The sequence below is a fragment of the Carettochelys insculpta genome, chromosome 6 (assembly GCF_033958435.1).
Source record: "Carettochelys insculpta isolate YL-2023 chromosome 6, ASM3395843v1, whole genome shotgun sequence".
Lineage (NCBI taxonomy): Eukaryota > Metazoa > Chordata > Testudines > Carettochelyidae > Carettochelys > Carettochelys insculpta.
In genome coordinates, this window is record NC_134142.1 from 75546147 (window position 1) to 75565341 (window position 19195).

At 42.3% G+C, this 19195-nt stretch overlaps 1 protein-coding gene across 4 annotated transcripts in view; it reads right to left on the reverse strand.

Moving 5' to 3' along the window:
- The window catches only part of USP47 (ubiquitin specific peptidase 47), a 129043-nt gene that overhangs the window by 95384 nt on the left and 14464 nt on the right, over positions 1-19195 (reverse strand). Inside the window, exons 2-4 of one of the 4 annotated variants that reach the window (XM_074997378.1) lie at positions 8278-8337; positions 3281-3419; positions 1730-1933 (exon numbers count right to left, since the gene is read on the reverse strand). In XM_074997378.1, the coding sequence (XP_074853479.1) occupies positions 1730-1732 (3 nt within the window). In that variant the 5' untranslated portion in view covers positions 1733-1933; positions 3281-3419; positions 8278-8337. The remainder of the gene's footprint in view (positions 1-1729; positions 1934-3280; positions 3420-8277; positions 8338-19195) is intronic. The other 3 variants (XM_074997374.1, XM_074997377.1, XM_074997375.1) reach the window with 3 other exon arrangements.

Below are 19195 nucleotides of genomic sequence, written 5' to 3' on the forward strand. Positions count from 1 at the left end.
GGCACATTTATATGTGAACAAGGGTTTTTGAACAACTTCAATAAATTTCGTTCTAAACACATTATTTCAAAACAAACTACAGTGAAAAAGAAAATAGTTTTGCCATCTATGACATAAGCAGCTTTTCGTTTCAACTCAGAAGCCCAGGAAAAAAAATACACTCGAGAAACCAGTGCACAAATGAAATTCTGTTAGTAGTATTTAATAAATATTTTTAAATTGGTCAGTTTTTCTAGGACCTGAACCACTAGTCCATAGGACTGATTCAGAAATACAATGGATCAAAATCATTTTTATAAACTGGTGGTAGTAGTTCCAAGCATGCTGTATGCAACTTGTATACATCTACTAAAATACCAACAATTCTAACATGCAGAAAACTTAATAGAAGGGTGTAAAGCACTATCTTTTCTAGCTATTAGGAGTAAACTGTATTACCCTTCTCCAAACTGGATATTTAAGAATTTTAGGTAGAATTTCTAAGGAAGTAAGAGTCATGCACATACAGCAGACATTTTAGGGGTATACAGAACTAAATTATAAGACTGATGGGGAACAATCTTGTGAAAAATACAGAACATAAAAAAAACACTATAAAAGGAGGCTGCTATAAAATACTTTGTACTACAAAAGCTCTGAAAATATTTTCTCAAGCTATTGAGAATGCAGGAAAAGCTTTATTCTCTGGCAAGCCTAGTTCCCCGGGGATGACAAATAATAAAAATGTGCCCGATATTCAAGCTGGAGCCAGCAGCCAGTCCTGCTCCAACAGCCCAGACTGAGCACCTGGCCTGCTCTGCCAGTTAACAAAATGGGTCTGTTATCCAAGTGCTGGATAACCAAGCTTCTTCTATAATCTGTTTCTTAACTAAACCACAAAATTGAAAAGTATGTTGCTTTAGTTGTTCTGGTGATTCTTTTATTAAAAAACAAAAATGCTAATAAAAAACCCATACGGAGAATAGGCACCTGTATCAGATTTACATGAAGGATTGTATTAAGAACTTGTCAGTTACTTGTTTAGTAACTGCCCCTTCTAAAAATACACTTGACCATATAAAATAAACTAAAACAAAACTAAGAAATTCAGATTTAAGTCTCAGAACATCAACTTGCTTGCTTGCATTTGATTACAAATTTTCCCATGTCTTAGGGTTACTACTGGCACTAGATTCAAGGTAAAGATTTGAAAATAGTGTAATACTGTAAATATTACACAGGTTCAACCATCCTGGTCCAGCACCTGAGCAGTCCTGGACCAGGTAATTTGCCAGATCATACATGGTTAATTCTGCCCTGCTGCTGGCCTCAGCCCCTGCTCCTGGGCCCCCTGCCTGAAGGTTCCTAACCTCCTTTCTGCCAGTACAGGCTCCCCAGCTGTTCCTGGCCCCAAGCTCCACACCCCAGCTGCAGCTTCTAGAGCAGCCCCAGCGATGAGCTTCCCAGCCCTGGCCACTCCTCCCTGCTGCTGCTCCTGGGCTGAGCTCCCTGGCTGCTGCTAGTCCCCCACTTGCAGCCAGACCAGCCACAGCTGCCCAGGGCTCCTGCCACTGCTCTGGCTTGCCCCTCCAACTCCCAGCCCCAGGACTGTCAAGTCCTGCCAGATGGCAGATGCTGCCAGATGGGCGAATGCTGGATTTGGGGGTTTTAAAGTGTACAACTATTCCCTACAAACTTTTAGAAATATTCGTTTTATCACTTTTTTTCCCCTAACAAAATCTGTCATTACCATGTCTGCGACATTGACTCCATTTCTCCAAACTAAATCAAAAGTTCCATTAACATAGCCCACTTTTGAGGCCACATCCTCAAATAGCCTTCTCAGTGGAGTGGAAGCTGGCAGGTTTAAAGAGATACGTTCATTCACAGTCTTAGAATTGGTAATATCTTGAATTATACACAGCACTCTGGGTTCATCAGCAGCACTTTCTATCTGAAATCAGAAAATGCAACTATTCACTAGGTTAAAAGAAGAGGGTTTTTTTTCAATTTATATGTCCAAAAAGTAACACTTCATCTTCTACAAATACAATTTTGCTACATTTTACAAATTCAAATCTAAAATTAATTTAGACGCATGGGAAGTATAAAGACAAATGCCATGGATTAGTTTCAATTCTCATGATAGCTAAATTATGGGAGAGGTTTTTATGTGCTAGAAACTCAGGATACCACGGTCTTCTCGCATCTATGCATGTATATATTTACATTTTTTAAAGACAGGAATCAGTCGTCAAACAGACAAGAATAATCAGAATTCTAAAATGCCAGAAATTAAGTACAAGAAAAATTACTGAATTTTACTATTTGAATACAAGCAATAAAACCAAGTATACTGTACCAGGTACACCTTGCTCATGTAATCCATGCAGCATAGTACACCACAGTATAGTAGTTTTACAATATGGTTTGTAAAAATAATGAAGGAACACAAGAACTGAACATTTCTACATTATCAGATACACGCAGTAGCAAAATGAAAGTTATCACAGTTGTAGTTCCAATATATTTATCCTTGTGCAATTAACTTGTGCAATCACAGCTGTTCTCTCTGTGGAAAGAGTCTATGCCACTGAGTTATACGAAAGAGGGATGAAGTCAGAGTACCTAAAAAAAAAAAAAAAAAATCACACAGTGCCAATATGTATACCAGAGACTGAAGTGATTTTGGAACCTTCTCCAAAAAAACATTAGGAGGCAACTACCTTAATCACTGACAAAGTCATAAGAGAGAAAGTGTTAAAGAGTAAGCAAGACTTGTACATTAAGTGGGCTCACTTTCCATAGTGAATTTTCTTAAATTGTGAAGCTTGATTTCTGCAGTTAGTAGGCACCCTGTACACATTTGTCAGTGCAGAACACTCAGCAGGAAAACATGAGCTTCACAAGGAAAAGGCACATTTTCCAAAAAAATCCATAACACTGGATTCATTTAATCATTACTGGAGAAAGCCAGTCTTACAGACTGAACTCAGTGAGGAGGAGAAAACAGATGGTCATTGGACTGGAAAGAAAACTACACACAACGAAAAGAGTATTTAACAGAATTTAACAGACTACCAGCTTTTCAAAGACTGTGGAAGATAATGCAGTAGATAGAGGCTGAACTTTTCTAATCCAGAACACTCTCACTCGGCAATATCCATAAACCAGAATCACTCATTAGCCAGATGACTACTTATCATGGGTGTGGTCAAGTTTCCCATGGTCCCATAAAGATTGTTTACAGACACCAGTCCTGGCTCTCAGTGTTCTGTTCTGTTATTTAGCTGTCATTTACCCTTAAATAGCTTTTAAGAGACCAGTAAGCAGTGGAAGTGTTGGCAAGGTGCTAGACGATGTTGACCTCCTGTGGTCTGGCAAATTCTTTCATCCGGCACCAGTCAGATCCCAAGGGTGCCAGAGGAGAGAGGTTCAACCTGTATCAAGAAAACAGCATTCAAAAATAAAATCACTATTGTGGAGAACAACCCAATTCTGCTTCAACTGATTTATGCTACTGTGAGAGAAGAGCTCTCTTCACTTCACACGTTACTTCAGCTGATCCACATCAACTCAGTATGGTTTGAAGCACCAGAGAACACGTGGCTTCACTTGCCTACCTGTTATCCCTTTGCGATTATGATGTCACCAGATACCATGGAATGCAATGGGACCAAACTGTACAGCAACACTGATTTATTCTAACCCTGTGAAAAACCCCCCACTGTGCAACCCGCCTCCCTGCTCCAGCGCTCATTGTCAAGAACAATAACTTTAAACGAATGAATTTTCTGGAGTGATTGTTTTCAGGATGGGTTTTAGCCACTACGTTCACTAAATCACTCAGGAACACACACAGATTTGACTGCCACTGTCCAACCTGCTAGTTACAGAACTACCCCCCACTGTTTGCCAGGGAGGAAAGCAGGCTTGCAGCCTGCTTCACTGGCTCATCCGTCTGACTTATTTGGTCTTGGCTGATGTTCAATAACTACAATATCTATCATATTTGCCACTCGCCACATGTGGGGAATAGGATACCATGTTGTTGCAAATACAAGGGGAGCCAACCCACGGTTATCAAGCAGCATGCAGCTCTCAGAACCTTTACATGAGGCTCCTCTTGACAGTAATACATGGGGCGTGCCATCTGCCTACTCCACCCCACAACAGTTGGTGGGAGAAGCGTGGGGTGGCAGCCCCAGTGGCTCTCATGAGCCACCAGCACTGAATTAGAATGGGAAGGCTTGGAGTGCCTGGTTCTGGGGAAGGGCATTTATTTAGAGCTGGGGGGGGGGAGGGGCTGGGAGTGTGAATAATTTAGTGAATATGGAAAGATGACAACCACAAGGGTGCTGATCTTTGAATTCCTATTGGACACCCTTATTCTACAAGCAGCCTAACCTACAGTTGTAAGTTTTAATCCATTAACAGGACAGGGAACATACACTATAATCCAATTAAATATTATTTCCAGGAAAAGCGAAAGACCAAGAGCTAGCTGGTGGTATTAATAGTGTGACACAAACACCCAGAAAAAATTAGGCTAACAGACTGTGCTTTAATAATTTGCTAATGTCTTTGGGGGCATTTCAGCACATGGGTAAAAGGGATCACCAGTCACAGGCCATTCTTTTCATGGCTGCTCAATGTCAGAAGCAGAAAAAAAAAAAAAAAAAAAAAAAAAAGAAGCGTGTCAAGGATAGCACTTTGTACTGCTAAGAGGGCAGGGGACAGAACTCCATGACCTCTCAAGGTGCCTTCCAGTTCTATGAGTAGTAGTAGTAGTAGCAGTAGCATCCTTCAGTCTACGTAGATCGCGCCCTACATAGTTCCATTTGGCATCCTCATTTGCAGTGTCGGCTGTGACTCTGAAGACCCACATGAGAGTGACAGTCCTTGCTGCATCTCTTGCATATGTAATGGGTGTCTGGCAGGTCCTTGCTGTGCTTTCTGTGGGCTCGCTTCTCCTTTGCTAGCTGTCTGATCCTCAACTTGCACTTCTGAAGGCCCTTGTACAGTTCCTGCCTCCATCTGCTGCAATCATCTGCCAGCTCCTCCCAGCTGTCTGGCTTGATATCTACTTCCCTGAGGCGTCTCTTGCAAACATCTTTGTAGCACAGCTGGGGGTGTCCGGGAGGTCTTTTGCCAGGGGCTAGCTCACCATACAGGATGTCTTTTGGGATCCTTCCATCATTCATCCTGTGGACGTGGCCAAGCCAGTGGAGCCGACGCTGCCTGAGGAGGGCGTACATAGTTGGGATTCCAGCTTGCTCAAGGACGGTAGTGTTGGACACTCTGACCTTCCACGATATTCCAAGGATGCGCCTGAGGCAGCGTAAGTGGAAGACGTTCAGCCTCTTTTCCTGGCGGGCGTACAGGGTCTAAGTCTCACTGCCGTAAAGGAGGATGCTGAGGATGCAGGCTCTGTAGACTTGCATTTTGGTGTGAGTGTACAGCTTGTTGTTATTCCACACTCTCTCGCTGAGTCTGGACAGAGTTGTGGCTGCTTTTCTGATCCTCCTATTTAGCTCAGTCTCCAAGAACAGGGTGTCAGTGATGGTGGACCTGAGGTAAACGAACTTGTGGGCGACCTCTAACGTATAGTTGTCAATGCCGCTTGACGGAGAAACAGCAATGTCCTGAGCAAGTACATTTGTCTTCTTTAGGCTGATGGAGAGCCCAAAGTCCTTGCATGCTTCGGTGAACCAATCCAACAGCTTCTGAAGCTGGTCTTCTGTGTGTGACATGACAGCATCATCATCTGCGAACAGCATATCTCTGATGAGGACTTCCTGCACCTGAGATTTAGCTTTCAGCCTTGCAAAATTAAACAGTTTCCCGTCAGATCTTCTATGCAAAAAGATGCCCTCTGCTGAAGATCCAAAGGCAAATTTAAGGAGGAGTGCGAAGAAGATCCCAAACAATGTCGGAGCAAGGACAATGTCCTTGTTTGATGCTGCTCCTGATGTTGAAAGCATCCGATAATGTGCCATCGTATTGGACGGTTCCTCTCACGTCTTCATGGAAAGACTGGATCATCTTGAGTAGCCGTGGCGCACAACCTATCTTGTGAAGCAGTTTGACCAGTCCATCCCTGCTGACCAAGTCGAAGGCCTTGGTTAGGTCAATGAAAGCAATACAGAGTGGCTTCCTCTGCTCCCTGCATTTCTCCTGCAGCTGCCTCAGACAGAAGACCATGTCGACGGTAGATCTCTCTGCGCGGAATCTGTACTGTGATTCAGGATACACCCTCTCAGCAATCTTCTGGAGTCTGCCAAGGATGACGCAAGCGAACAGTTTACCAATGATGCTTAGGAGGGAGATTCCATGGTAATTGTTGCAGTAGCTTCTGTCTCCTTTGTTCTGATACAAGGTTATGATGTTAGCGTCGCGCATGTCCTGGGGAACCTCTCCCTCCCTCCAGCACAGGCACAGTAGCTCACATAGGGGCTCCAGGAGAGTGTCTGTGGCACACTTGATTACCTCTGGTGGTATACCATCCTGGCGTGGGGCCTTTCCTACCGCAATGTTGTCAATGGCTTTCTTCAGTTCATCCACAGTTGGTTCCTGGTCCAGTTCATCCATTACTGGTAGGAGTTCGACGGCATCGAGGGCTGAGTCGACCACAATGCTCTTGTGTGAGTACAGCTCGGAGTAGTGCTCAACCCAGTGCTCTATCTGTTTGGCTTTGTCAGAGATGACTTCACCAGATTTGGATTTCCGAGCTGCCATCTTGTTCTGGGTAGGTCCTAATGCCTTATTCATGCTCTCGTGCATTCCCCTGAGGTTACCAAAGTCAGCACTGGTCTGGATGCTGCTGCACAGCTTGAGCCAGTAGTTGTTGGCACAGCGCCTGACTGTCTGCTGTACTGTTTTTCTGGCTGCTGTGAGCGCTTGCAGGGTATTCTGGCTCAGCGAACGTTTGTACTCCAGGAGCGCAGCGCACTTCTTTCAATGGCTGGAATCATCTCATCGGAGTTAGCTTCGAACCAGTCGTTCACGTTTCTAGCTCTTCTTCCAAACACCGACAAGGCCGTGTTCTACATTGCGTCCCTCAGAGGCTGCCATCTGGATGTCACATTGGCACCCCCACGGTTGCTGCACAGATTCTCCTCGAGGGTCGCTCTGAATTTTTCAGCTCTCTCCGAGTTAGCCGTCTTTCTGGCATCAATGCGGGGCCTTCCAGTTGGTTTAGAGCGGTGCAGCTTCTTGGGAATCACCTTGAGTTTGGAGCAAACTAACGAGTGATCTGTATCACAGTCAGCACTATGATAGCTGCGTGTCAGAAGGACGTTTTTGAGGTTATCACGTCTAGCGATGACCACATCTAGTTGATGCCAGTATTTTGAGCGTGGGTGTCTCCACGACACACTGTGCTGTGGCTTGCTTTGGAAAAATGTGTTTGTGATGCACAGATTGTGGTACGTGCAAAGTTCGAGAAGACGCTGACCACTTTCATTCATTTTCCCACACCGAAGTGGCCTAAGCAGGAAGGCCACGAGTCACGATCGGCTCCAACTCTCGCATTGAAGTCACCCAGAATGTACAGTTGTTCATAGACAGTTCTACAAGATACATGTGTCTCTCCATAGTTTGCCAGCTGAGAGACCTCCACTTATGCCTCCCATCTGTGCTGACCACAAGAACACAGAGGACAATCTGGAAGTTACAATTAGCAAACTACAACTGGTTCTCCTGCAAATGATCTGAATCAGTGCGCGCTAAGGGTGGCTGAGGAAGCTTGGACTGCAACACATCAGCCCCAAAATGGTGTTTGAGAGTGCACAAAAATTAATGTTATTTTATTCATGGCAATAAGCAGTTTACTTTATGCTGTCAACTTTTATACTGCTAAGCTGAACAAAGAGAGTAGTTCTCTGTGTCCTTGTGGACAAGCTATAAAGTATACACTAAAGGCAACAATTAGGAGCCACAAATCTCTTAACTTATTAGAGATAGGACCCTATGTGACTGAGTCAGTGTTTACAACCTCATGCTTTTAAATTTAAAACAGTTAAATGATCTGGTTCCAAGCTATTAGCCATGCACTTATTGCCTGGTGATGGTAAAACAAAACATACAAAAAAAGGGCTAGCTGTTCATAGGGGCGACAACTAAATATCATCAAAGTTTTCCTTGTTCTGATTTCATGTAACAAGTTTTTTTAAAAAAATCCATAAAACATGCAATGAATTTAAGTAATTCATGCTCATATTAACAAACAAATCTAGAATATCATGCCGTTATGATGCATACTAGTTATCACTCTAAATAGCTGACATCAGTTGTCACCTGTGAAAATTTCTTCTTCATTTCATCAAAGATACTTTGTTTGCAACTCCAAAACATATCCTATAAAACAAAAAAATTAATAACAAATCATAATGCTTTAAAAAGTAGAGAAGTTTTGTTTGCAGCAAGAGTTTATTCTGTATGAGAAGTGGATATGACTGATTATCAGATTCCTATCAGGCCTTTTTAATTTTTGTTAAATTACATTTTCCAATCAATTATAATTTACAGGGCAAATTCTCTGCTGCTAGAGAATCTGGTTTTACATTTAAGGTGTGTAACTTCATAGACTAAAAGAATAAATAGGATTAAAAACATGTTAGCATGTAATTATATGCTACAGTAACCTCTTTCATATCTAGTAACAGAGAGAGAGCCGTGCTAGTCCATCTGTTCATATTCTCTCCACACACACACACACAAAAAGCTGTCCAGTAGCACTTTAAAGACTAACAAAGTAATTTATTAGGTGATGAGCTTTCATGGGACAGACCCACTTCTTTCATATCTGGCATTCTATTATCCAGAACTCTCAAATAACCGGCATTTTAACCATAAGTAAATTTTAGTTATATTATCCGTAAATACAGTATAATGAGAGTAAATATACATAAATACAGCAAATATACTACAAGTTTATAGTTAACAATACTACTGTTGCTAGTAAATAAAGTACTCTGCATGCATTTTTGTTTATTTCTTAGTATCTAATCTTGTTTTTCTTTAATATTATGCATTGTTAGGTATACCTCTCTATTATCCTGAATATTTGAATATTTGGCAACCTCCCAGTCCCATGGCTGTCTGATATGAACGAGTTTACTGTATTTATACAAAAGACAAAATCAATGACAAATAAGTTTAAAATAAGTCACCTGCATAAACAAACATTACTTAATCTAATTTTATTTGTTATTTTGTCTTTCAACAGTAACTGTTCATCTTACACAGGGACAAACAACTTTCCTCAACTGGATCAAGTAGCCAGACCAAAGTATAGGCTTTTAATTCAGAGTTTATTTTTCCATTTATATATTAGTCCATTTACAATGGGTTGATGATAGACTGAAATATTTCCTTTTGCAGTAGAGTAATTTCAGTTAACGTGAAAAATCCTAAAACCAATTTGTGCAAGAAAAGAATGTACATTACAACATTTGAAACATAGCAAATAATTGAGCAAGTAGGTGGCAAATTTAAGGGATTCGGAAAAATGTACATTATAAACCTACATCATATGATGCTGGTAGATTTCAAGACTTTTTCTGATTAAATGTTTCAGTTTAACATCAAACTAATTCTTTAATTTGGTAACCTGATCAGAGTACATTTTTAATTGGTAATCTATAACTCACGTCAGCAAATATTTTTAAAACTCTGTCAAAAAATATTGAACCATATTAAATTCTTATAGCATTGAAAACGGAAGGAATTCTGATAAGTAAATTATTCCATGAATAACTGTTCAAAACACAGAACTGTTGTATTTATTTAAACTATGCCACACTGTATTGAAACGTTTAGCTTAAGTTTACACTGTAGAAGTCATGGTGTTACATTTAATTACATTGGCAAACTACTAACAAAGTGATCTGGAAAATCCCATATTTCTCTCATGTACCATCTACAGAAAAATGCAATAAAAATGACGTTTTTGAAAGTGTATGCTAAGTGTTAACATTTTAAATAATATAGCGTATTACCCCTGGGATATAACTACACAAGAAGCATCTGTCATCAGAAGTGACAGCTGGAAGGGATTTCCCAGAGAAACATCTGTCAGCAAATTGCACCTACACATAAAAACAGATCGAAAGAGCAATCTGCTCTGTCTACAGAGAGCAGCCAGATTGCCTGGCCCTCTCTCAACAGAATGGCTGACCAGAAGCTGTGCAAACAGGGCTGCCCGGTGAACCGAAAGCCCTGACTATTGACAAAAGGGCCCCGGAGTGTCTACAGGGCTGTCTTCTCGACAGAATATTGTCAAGAGAGGCGTTATACCTGAACGCAGAGAGGTATAATGCTGCCGGCAGATGTGCCGAGTTCCGCTAACAGTGTCAACAAAGCACACTTTGCGTGTAGACGCTCCATGGGTTTTTCTGACGAAAGCCCAGGTTTATCAGAAAAACCTTCTCATGTAGATGTAGCCTTTGAATCTCTAACTAATGCATGGTTTCCCAGACTGGGAGATGCACCCCCCTGGTGGGGCATGAAGAAATTCCAGGGAGACAAGGCAACCCAGCCCCTCCCCATCATTCCTCCCACTCAAGTGGAAGTACACGTGCAGATGCGCGGTCCACAGGAATCTTCTGCACGTGTCCTGCGTCTGTACGTGTACTTTGGAGTCCAGAAGAGCTTCTTCTGGACTCCAAACCGCATGCTGATATGCTAATGAGGCATGGAAAACTTGCATCCGTGCCTCATTAGCATCTTCTGGAGAGCTCATTAGCATGCCACTTCTGGAAGAAGTGGCACGTGCAGATACAGCCATTGTGTCTAATAATAGTAGTAGGCATCCTTCAGTCTGCATAGACTATGGATCGCGCCCTTTATAGTTTCAGTTGAGGACTTTATTTACAGCGTCTACTGTGACTATGAAGACCCACACGAGAGTGACAGTCCTTGCTGCATCTCTTGCAGATGTGGTGGGTGTCCGGCACGTCCTTAGTGTGCTTTCTGTGCGCTCGCTTCTCCTCTGTTAGCTGTCTGATCTGCATCTTGCCCTTCTGAAGGCCCTTGTGTAACCCCTGCCTCCATCTGCTGCGATCATCTGCTAGTTCTTCCCAGTTCTCCAGCTCGATGTCTACCTCTCTGAGGCCTCTCTCGCAGACATCTTTGTAGTGCAACTGGGGGCGTCCGGGAGGTCTTTTGCCAGAGGCTAGCTCACCATTCAGGATGTCTTTTGGAATCCTTCCATCGTTCATCCTGTGGACGTGGCCAAGCCAGTGGAGCCGACGCTGCCTGAGGAGGGTGTGCATGGTTTGGATTCCAGCTTGCTCAAGGACGGCGGTGTTGGTCACTCTGTCCTTCCATGATATTCCAAGGATGCGCCTGAGGCAGTGCAAGTGGAAGACGTTCAGCCTCTTTTCCTGGCGGGAATACAGGGTCCAAGTCTCGCTGCCATACAGGAGGGTGCTGAGGATGCAGGCTCTGTAGACTTGCATTTTGGTGCGAGTGTACAGCTTGTTGTTATTCCACGCTCTCTTGCCGAGTCTGGACAGAGTTGTGGCTGCTTTTCTGATCCTCCTATTTAGCTCAGTGTCCAACGACAGGGTGTCAGTGATGGTGGACCTGAGGTAAATGAACTCGTGGACGACCTCTAACGTATAGTTGTCAATGCTGATTGATGGGGATTCAGCAACATCCTGACCGAGTACATTTGTCTTCTTTAGGCTGATGGTAAGCCCAAAGTCCTTGCACGCTGTGGAGAACTGATCCAGCAGTTTTTGAAGCTGGTCTTCTGTGAGAGACACTACAGCAGCATCGTCTGCGAACAGCAAGTCTCTGATGAGGACTTCCCGCACCTTACCAGTAATGGATGAACTGGATCAAGAACCGACTGTGGATGAACTGAAGAGAGCCATCGACAGCATTGCAGCAGGAAAGGCCCCTGGTCAGGATGGTATACCACCAGAGGTAATCAAGTGTGCCGCGGACACACTCCTGGAACCCCTACATGAGCTACTGTGCCTGTGCTAGAAAGAGGGTGGGGTTCCACAGGATATGCGTGACGCTAACATTGTGACGTTGTACAAGAACAAAGGAGACAGAAGCAACTGCAACAACTACCGTGGAATCTCCTTCCTAAGCATCACTGGTAAACTGTTTGCTCGCATCATCCTTGGCAGACTCCAGAAGGTTGCTGAGAGGGTGTACCCCAAATCGCAGTGCGGATTCCACGCAGAGAGGTCTACCGTTGACATGGTCTTCTCTAAGGCAGCTGCAGGAGAAGTGCAGGGAGCAGAGGAAGCCACTCTACATAGCCTTCATCGACCTGACCAAGGCCTTTGACTTGGTCAGCAGGGATGGTCTGTTCAAACTGCTCCATAAGATAAGCTGTCCTCCACGGTTACTCAAGATGATCCAGTCATTCCACAAAGACATGAGAGGAACCATCCAATATGACGGCGCATTATCGGATGCTTTCAGAATCAGGAGCGGCGTCAAATGAGGATGCGTGCTTGCTCCGACATTGTTCTGGATCTTCTTCGCACTCCTCCTGAAGCATGCCTTTGGATCTTCAACAGAGGGCATCTTGCTGCACACAAGAGCTGTGTCTAATAATCCATATTGTTTAAACATGAGCTAACAACAGTAGATTCACTTTAAATTCATAGTCGACTTTTAGGCCAACCCACAAAACATAATTTAGGTGTTACTTAAGCTTCACCTGATACTATGAAAATCACTGTTACACTCACCAGGCTTTCAAGATCTTCTGTGTGGCCAGTGGACAAGTGCTACATGACAACCATAACAGGTTCTTATTGTGTCTCTGGCCTGCTCCCAAAAAGTTTGCCATGCTGCTGTCTCCAAGGAGATTCCAAGTTATTTTCAGTGAAGTTAAGGAATGGAGTGCACTTGGGGTATGCTTGCAATACTGAAAGGAGGTGAACCACTGAGCTACGTTAAAAGTTGCTGCATCTCTTGATTAATTGTTATCCCAGTGTGTACCAAAATGGAAATCAGCTAAGCCCTAACTGAAGGGCTGACAGAAGTCACAGAAACCCATTGGAGGAAATACCTTTCCTGCTATGAGAACAGGCTCCAAGAACTGTTCTTCATCCTGACATGCAAAATTCTAGGAGAAGATAAAGAAAAAGTCTCCTTTGCTAAAGGATGTCTCAGAGAACATAAGAAATATCTCTTCCTCATAGAGACAGACACACCATAGAGGGAATTACGAGTCCAGCAAATATGCCAGTAGGGGGAGTGGTCATTTCTTCCCTCACACCTGCAAGAAAAAGAAACCTGAGCTCTGCTGGCTGGACAGAAAGACCTAAGTTACTGCTCTCAGAGGATCCAACCCCTGAGAATCTGTTTTTATAATGAATTTCTGAAAGATTTCTCAGAGTTTCGTTTGCATTATAAATGAATTTCATCTGGTAAACTGAGGTTCAATCTAATTTTGTGCAGTATTTAACATTTTGAAAAACCCCAAATCAACTAGAAAAGGAAGTTTGCACAAAAAATATTAAAACTTTAGGAATTGTAACAGCAATTGATAAAGGAGAATTAGTGACAGAACATGTGCGTCTAGTTAACCTGGAGTCCTCGCTCTTTTTTCCATCCTTAGTAATTACTTCGCTGTTATTGAGAAACTGACCCCTTTCCTTGAAATAAGAGACATGGAAAACCGAATCTTAGGTCTTTTGATCCAGATCATGGTATTAACTACACGTTGAACCTCTCTCGTCCAGCACCCTTGGGACCTTACCAGTGTCAGATGAGAGAATTTGTGGGACAATGGAAGGTCAATATTTTCTAGCACATTACAAACACTTCCACTGCTTACTAGACTCTTAGAAGACATTTAGGGGTAAATTACAGCTATATAACAGCGCAGAACACTGACAGACAGGACTGGTGGCTGTAATCAAATTTTATGGGGAAGGGTTGGCAATGCCACTAAACAATCCTGACCTCCTGTGCTCCACCAAATTCTCTCACACGGCACTAGTCAGGTCCCAAGAGTGCCAGACTAGATTCAAGAGTAACAGAGAGGTAGCCGAATTAGTCTGTATTCCAACAAAATGAAACAGCAGAAACATAGCACTTTAAAGACTAACAGAACAATTTATTCGGTGATGAGCTTTCATGAGACAGACCCACTTCTTTAGATCTATTTTATTTCCAATACAGACTGACATATGTAAGTACAGGAGGACCAAAAACTAAAAAAATTGCAGTAAAAAACAGAGAAATCAAATAAGATAGAAGGAAGGGGGTGACAGGATGTTTATTGTCCTGTCTGAGATAATTACAAGCATTAAAGGAAGGGCAGCAGTCATTATCATGTGTGAGGTAGTTAATGCTTCTGTTCATACCATGTGTTAATGTGTTGAATTTGAATATGTACTCTAACTCAGAAATCTCACGCTCTAATCTGCTGTTATATTCTTTACGTTGCAGGACACATTCTCAGGTCTTTAACAGAATGGTCCACTCCACTGAAGTGTTCACTAACTGGCTTATGTGTCTTGAGTTTCTTGATGTCTGCTCTGCATCCATTTATTCTTTGGCAAAGGTTTTGCCCAGACTGTCCAATAAACATAGTGGCAGGGCAGTGTTGGTACATAATAGCATATATAATGTTGCTGGAAGTCCACAAGAATGCGCTTTTGATCTTGTAACTAACATGGTTAGGTCCAGTTATACCTCCAGATTAGTGGCACTACTAGGGACACCCTCACGGCCCCTCTGTTACGCCTCCTCTACTTAACACTACATCGATGACATCTTTATCATTTGGATCCATGGTAAAGAGACTCTAGAAGAATTCCAGAGATTTTAACAACTTGCATTTTACCATCAATCTCACCCTTGACTATTCCACATGAGAAAATATCCCCAGAATAAATATGTGGACAAAGTTGGCAGTGGGGTTTGTTGCAAGGAAAAAAGTTCCAGGATTCGTATTGCTGTGGTGTAGTCTGTGATTTGCTGGCGAGAACCTCTCTCGGGTTAGGAGGTCATCTACAGGAAAGGACAGGCCTGTCGCCTACAGCCTTCTGGAGTATACCATCCTGATCCAGAACAGGTTGTAAATTTTTAATGATGCATTGCAGGGGTTCGAGTTGGGGGCTGGTGATGACAAGTAGTGTTCTGTTGTTGATCTTGTTGTGTCTATCTTGAAGTAGCTGGGTTTCTGGGTATTCGTGTGGACCTGTCAATTTGTTTTTTTTTATGTCTCCTGGTGGGGCTAATTCAGTTTTATAAATGCTTGGTAGAGGTCTTGTAGTTTTCTGTCTCTGTCAGTAGGATCAGAGCAGATGCAATTGTATCTAAGGGCTTGACTGTAAACAGTGGATTGCGTGGTGTGAGCTGGATGGAAGCTGCAGGCATGTAGGTAAGTGTAGCAGTCAGTGGGTTTCCAGTAGAGGGTTATGTTGATGTGGTCATCAGTGATTTGTACTGTGATATCAAGAAAATGCATTTTCTCATGTGGAATGGGTTAAAGGCTGAGATTGATGGTAGACTGCAGGTTGTTAAAAACTCTGGAATTCTTACAGTGTATCTCCACAGTGGATCCAAATGATAAAGATGTCATCAATATAGTGTAAGTAGAGGAGAGGTAACAGAGGGGCTATGAGGGTACCCATAGCAGTGCCACTAATCTGGAGGTACAAACTGTCCCTATATTGGAAATAATTGTGGATGAGAACAAAGTTACATAGATTAGTCACCAGGTTTGCTGTGGTAACATCAGGGATGGTATTCCTAATAGCCTATAGTCCATCTTCATTCGGAATATTGGTGTAGAGGGCCTCTACATACATGATGACAAGGATGGAACTGTCAGGAAGGTTTTCAATATTTTGTCATTTCCTCAGGAGTCAGTGGTATCTCAGAGCTAGGAGTGTTGTGGCGTAGCGTTTGAGGAGGGAGTCTACATAGCCAGACGGTCCAGCAGTAAGGGTGCCAATACCTGAAATAGGGCATCCTGGGTTTCCAGGTTTGTGGATTTTAGGCAGTAAACAGAATAATCCAGGTGTCTCCTCTTTCCTCAGCTCTCACTTTGGAATTCCAAAAGAAACTATGCCATCTACTTAAAGAACTTTCTGCCTCTACTCAAGACCAAATTCAAATTCATTCATTCAGACACACCACCTGAGCCCCAACATGAGGAAATTACAAAACATTGGAAACCTTCCTGACAAAACTAGCCTAGAAAAACCATCTGTTAACAGCTGCAAAATGGAAGTTCCCACACAAATCCCAGACAATTACCATATGAACAAGTCACTTTCAAATTTAACTTGAATAATGCTCTTTTAGGAGTACTACAAACAGGTCTTACAATTTGTTTCATCAAATTTCTTTTAATGCTGTAATCTCTGTATAGCATATGTCATTTTATAAAAATCATTTCACGTTTACTGTGGAGCTCCCTGCCACATACTCATGAGCGCGTACACCCTCCATCCCAGGCAGGTCCCATGTGGTCCACCTGACCCGATTTCTCCTCTCTTAACGTTCACAACTCCACATTAACTGCTGATAATGGGCCACATTCACCCTAACTCAATAGATGATGTCAGCTCTGGCCCTCCCTTTTACCAAGACTCCCTCTTTAAATCCTCCTCTGAAAACCTCCCACTCACGCATCTCATGAAGCCGGTCTTTGCCCATGGAAGCTGATGCTCCAAAAATATCTGTTAATCTAGAAGGGGCCACAGGACTTTGTTGTTTTTGAAGATACAGACTAACTTGGTTACTTCTCTGATAAAATACACCTAGATACTGGTATCCAAAGTGAAAATCCTGCACAGATGGTATTTTTAAGAATGTACATTTATGGAAAAACATTTAGATATGAAATGCTAAGGGAGATTAGGGAGGCAATCAAAATAAATAACTCAATAATAGTATGGGATTTCAATCATCCCCGTATTAAATGGGTACATATCACCTCAGGAGAAGATGTGGAAACAAAATTTCTTGATACCTTAAATGATTGCTTCTTGAAGCAATACAGGAATGCAGAAGGAGAAAGGCAATTCCTAATTTAGTTCTGAGTGGAGTGCAGAATCTGGTCCAAGAGGGAACTATAAACAGGACTGCCTGGAAATAGTGATGATAATATAACAACATTTAACACTCCTGTGCCATGAAGAACGTCTCAACAGTTCAATAGTGGTGCATTTAATTTCAGAAAGGGGAACCTGCAAAAACAAGAAGGTTAGCTAAGTGGAAATAAAATACAGTGACTAAAGGAAAATCCCTGCAACTTGCATGGAAATTTTTCAAAGACACCATAACAGAGGACCAATTTAAATGTATACCCCCAAATTAAAAAACATAGTGAAAGACCCAACAAAGAGCCATTGTGGCTTAACAACCATATAAAAGAAGCGGTGAGAGATAAAAAGGCATCTTTTTAAAAGTGGAAGTAAAACCCTAGTGAGGAAAATCAAAAGGAGCATAAACACTGCCAAATTAAATGAAAAAAAAATGCAATAAGAAAAGCCAAAGAGGAGTTTGAACAGCAGCTAGCCAAGAACTCAAAATGAAACAACAAAATGTTTAAGTACTTCAGAAGCAGGAAGCCTCCTAAACCACCAGTGGGCCTCTAGACATCAAGGTACAAAAGGGGCACTCAAAGACAAAAGTCACTGCAGACAACTCAATGAATTCTTTGCTTCAGTCTGCATGACTGAGGATGTGAGGGAGATTGCTAAACCTCTGCCTTCCTCCCTAGGTGACAAATCTGAGGATTTATCCAAGATTGAGGCATAATTAGAGGTGGTTTCAGAACTGATTGATGGATTCAACAGTAACAAAATCACCAGGACCAAACACCATTCACCCCAAGAATTCTGAAAGAACTTAGATGTGAAATTGCAGAACTGTTAACTGTGGTTTGTAACCTAACCTTTAAGCCAGTTACTTTATCTAATGACTGGAAGATAGCTAATGTAACACCAACATTTAAAAAGGACTCCAAAGGCGATCCCGGCAATTACAGACCAGTAAGTCTAACATAGGTAGCAGGCAAATTAGTTAAAACCATAGTCAAGAATGAAATTGTCAGATACATAGAAGAACATAATTTGCTGGGCAAACGTCAGCATGGTTTCTGTATAAAGACCCTTGATTTCAAAAGAGCAGACTTCGACTCCCTCAGAGAACTGATGAGCAGGATACCTTGGGAAACGAAGATGAAGGGGAAAAGAGTTCAAGAGAACTGGCAGTATTTTAAAGAAGTCTTACTAAAGGCACAGGAACAAACCATCCCGCTGCATAGTAAAAAATGCAAACATGGTAGGCAACCAGCTTGGCTTAACAGGGAAATCCTTAGTCAGCTTAAACTCTAAAAGGATGCATACAAGAAATGAAAACATGGACCGTTGACTAAGGAGCAGTATAAACATATGGCTGGAGAATGCCAGGGAGTAATCAGGAGAGCAAAAGCACAATTGAAACTGTAGCTGGCAAGGGATATGAAGAGTAACAAGAAAGGTTTCTACAGGCGTATTAACAATAAACGGGTTATCAAAGACAGTGTGGGGCTGTTACTGGATGAGGGAGGTAACCTAGTGACAGATGATATAGGAAAAGCTGAAGTACTGAATGCTTTTTTTGCCTAAATCTTCACAGACAAAGTGAATTTCCACATGACAGTCCTAGACAATGCATTATGGGAAGGTGGTGGGCACCCATCTATAGGGAAGGAACAAGTTCTGAGCCATCTGGAAAAATTAGATGTACACAAATCCATGGATCTGGATTTAATGCACCTGAGGGTACTGAGGGAATTGGCAGAGGTCATTGCTGAACCTTTGGCCATTATCCTTCAAGACTCTTGGAGACTTGGGGAGATACCGGATGACTGGAAAAAGGCAAATGTGGTGCCCATCTTTAAAAAAGGAAAGAAGGATAATCCAGGGAACTATAGACGAGTCAGACTTACCTCAATCCATGGGAAAATACTGGAGGGGATCCTCAAAGAATCCATTTTGGAGTACTTGGAAGTGATCAAAAGTAGCCAACATGGATTCACCAGGGGCAAGTCCTGCCTGACCAACCTGACTAGCTTCTATGACGAGGTAACAAGCTCTGCAAGCTTGAGGAAGTCAGTGGATGTGATATACCTTGACTTCAGCAAAGCTTTTGATACGGTCTCCCACAACATTTTTGTCCATAAGTTAAGGAAATATGGATTGGATCCTTGAAAATGGATAGAAAGCTTGCTTGA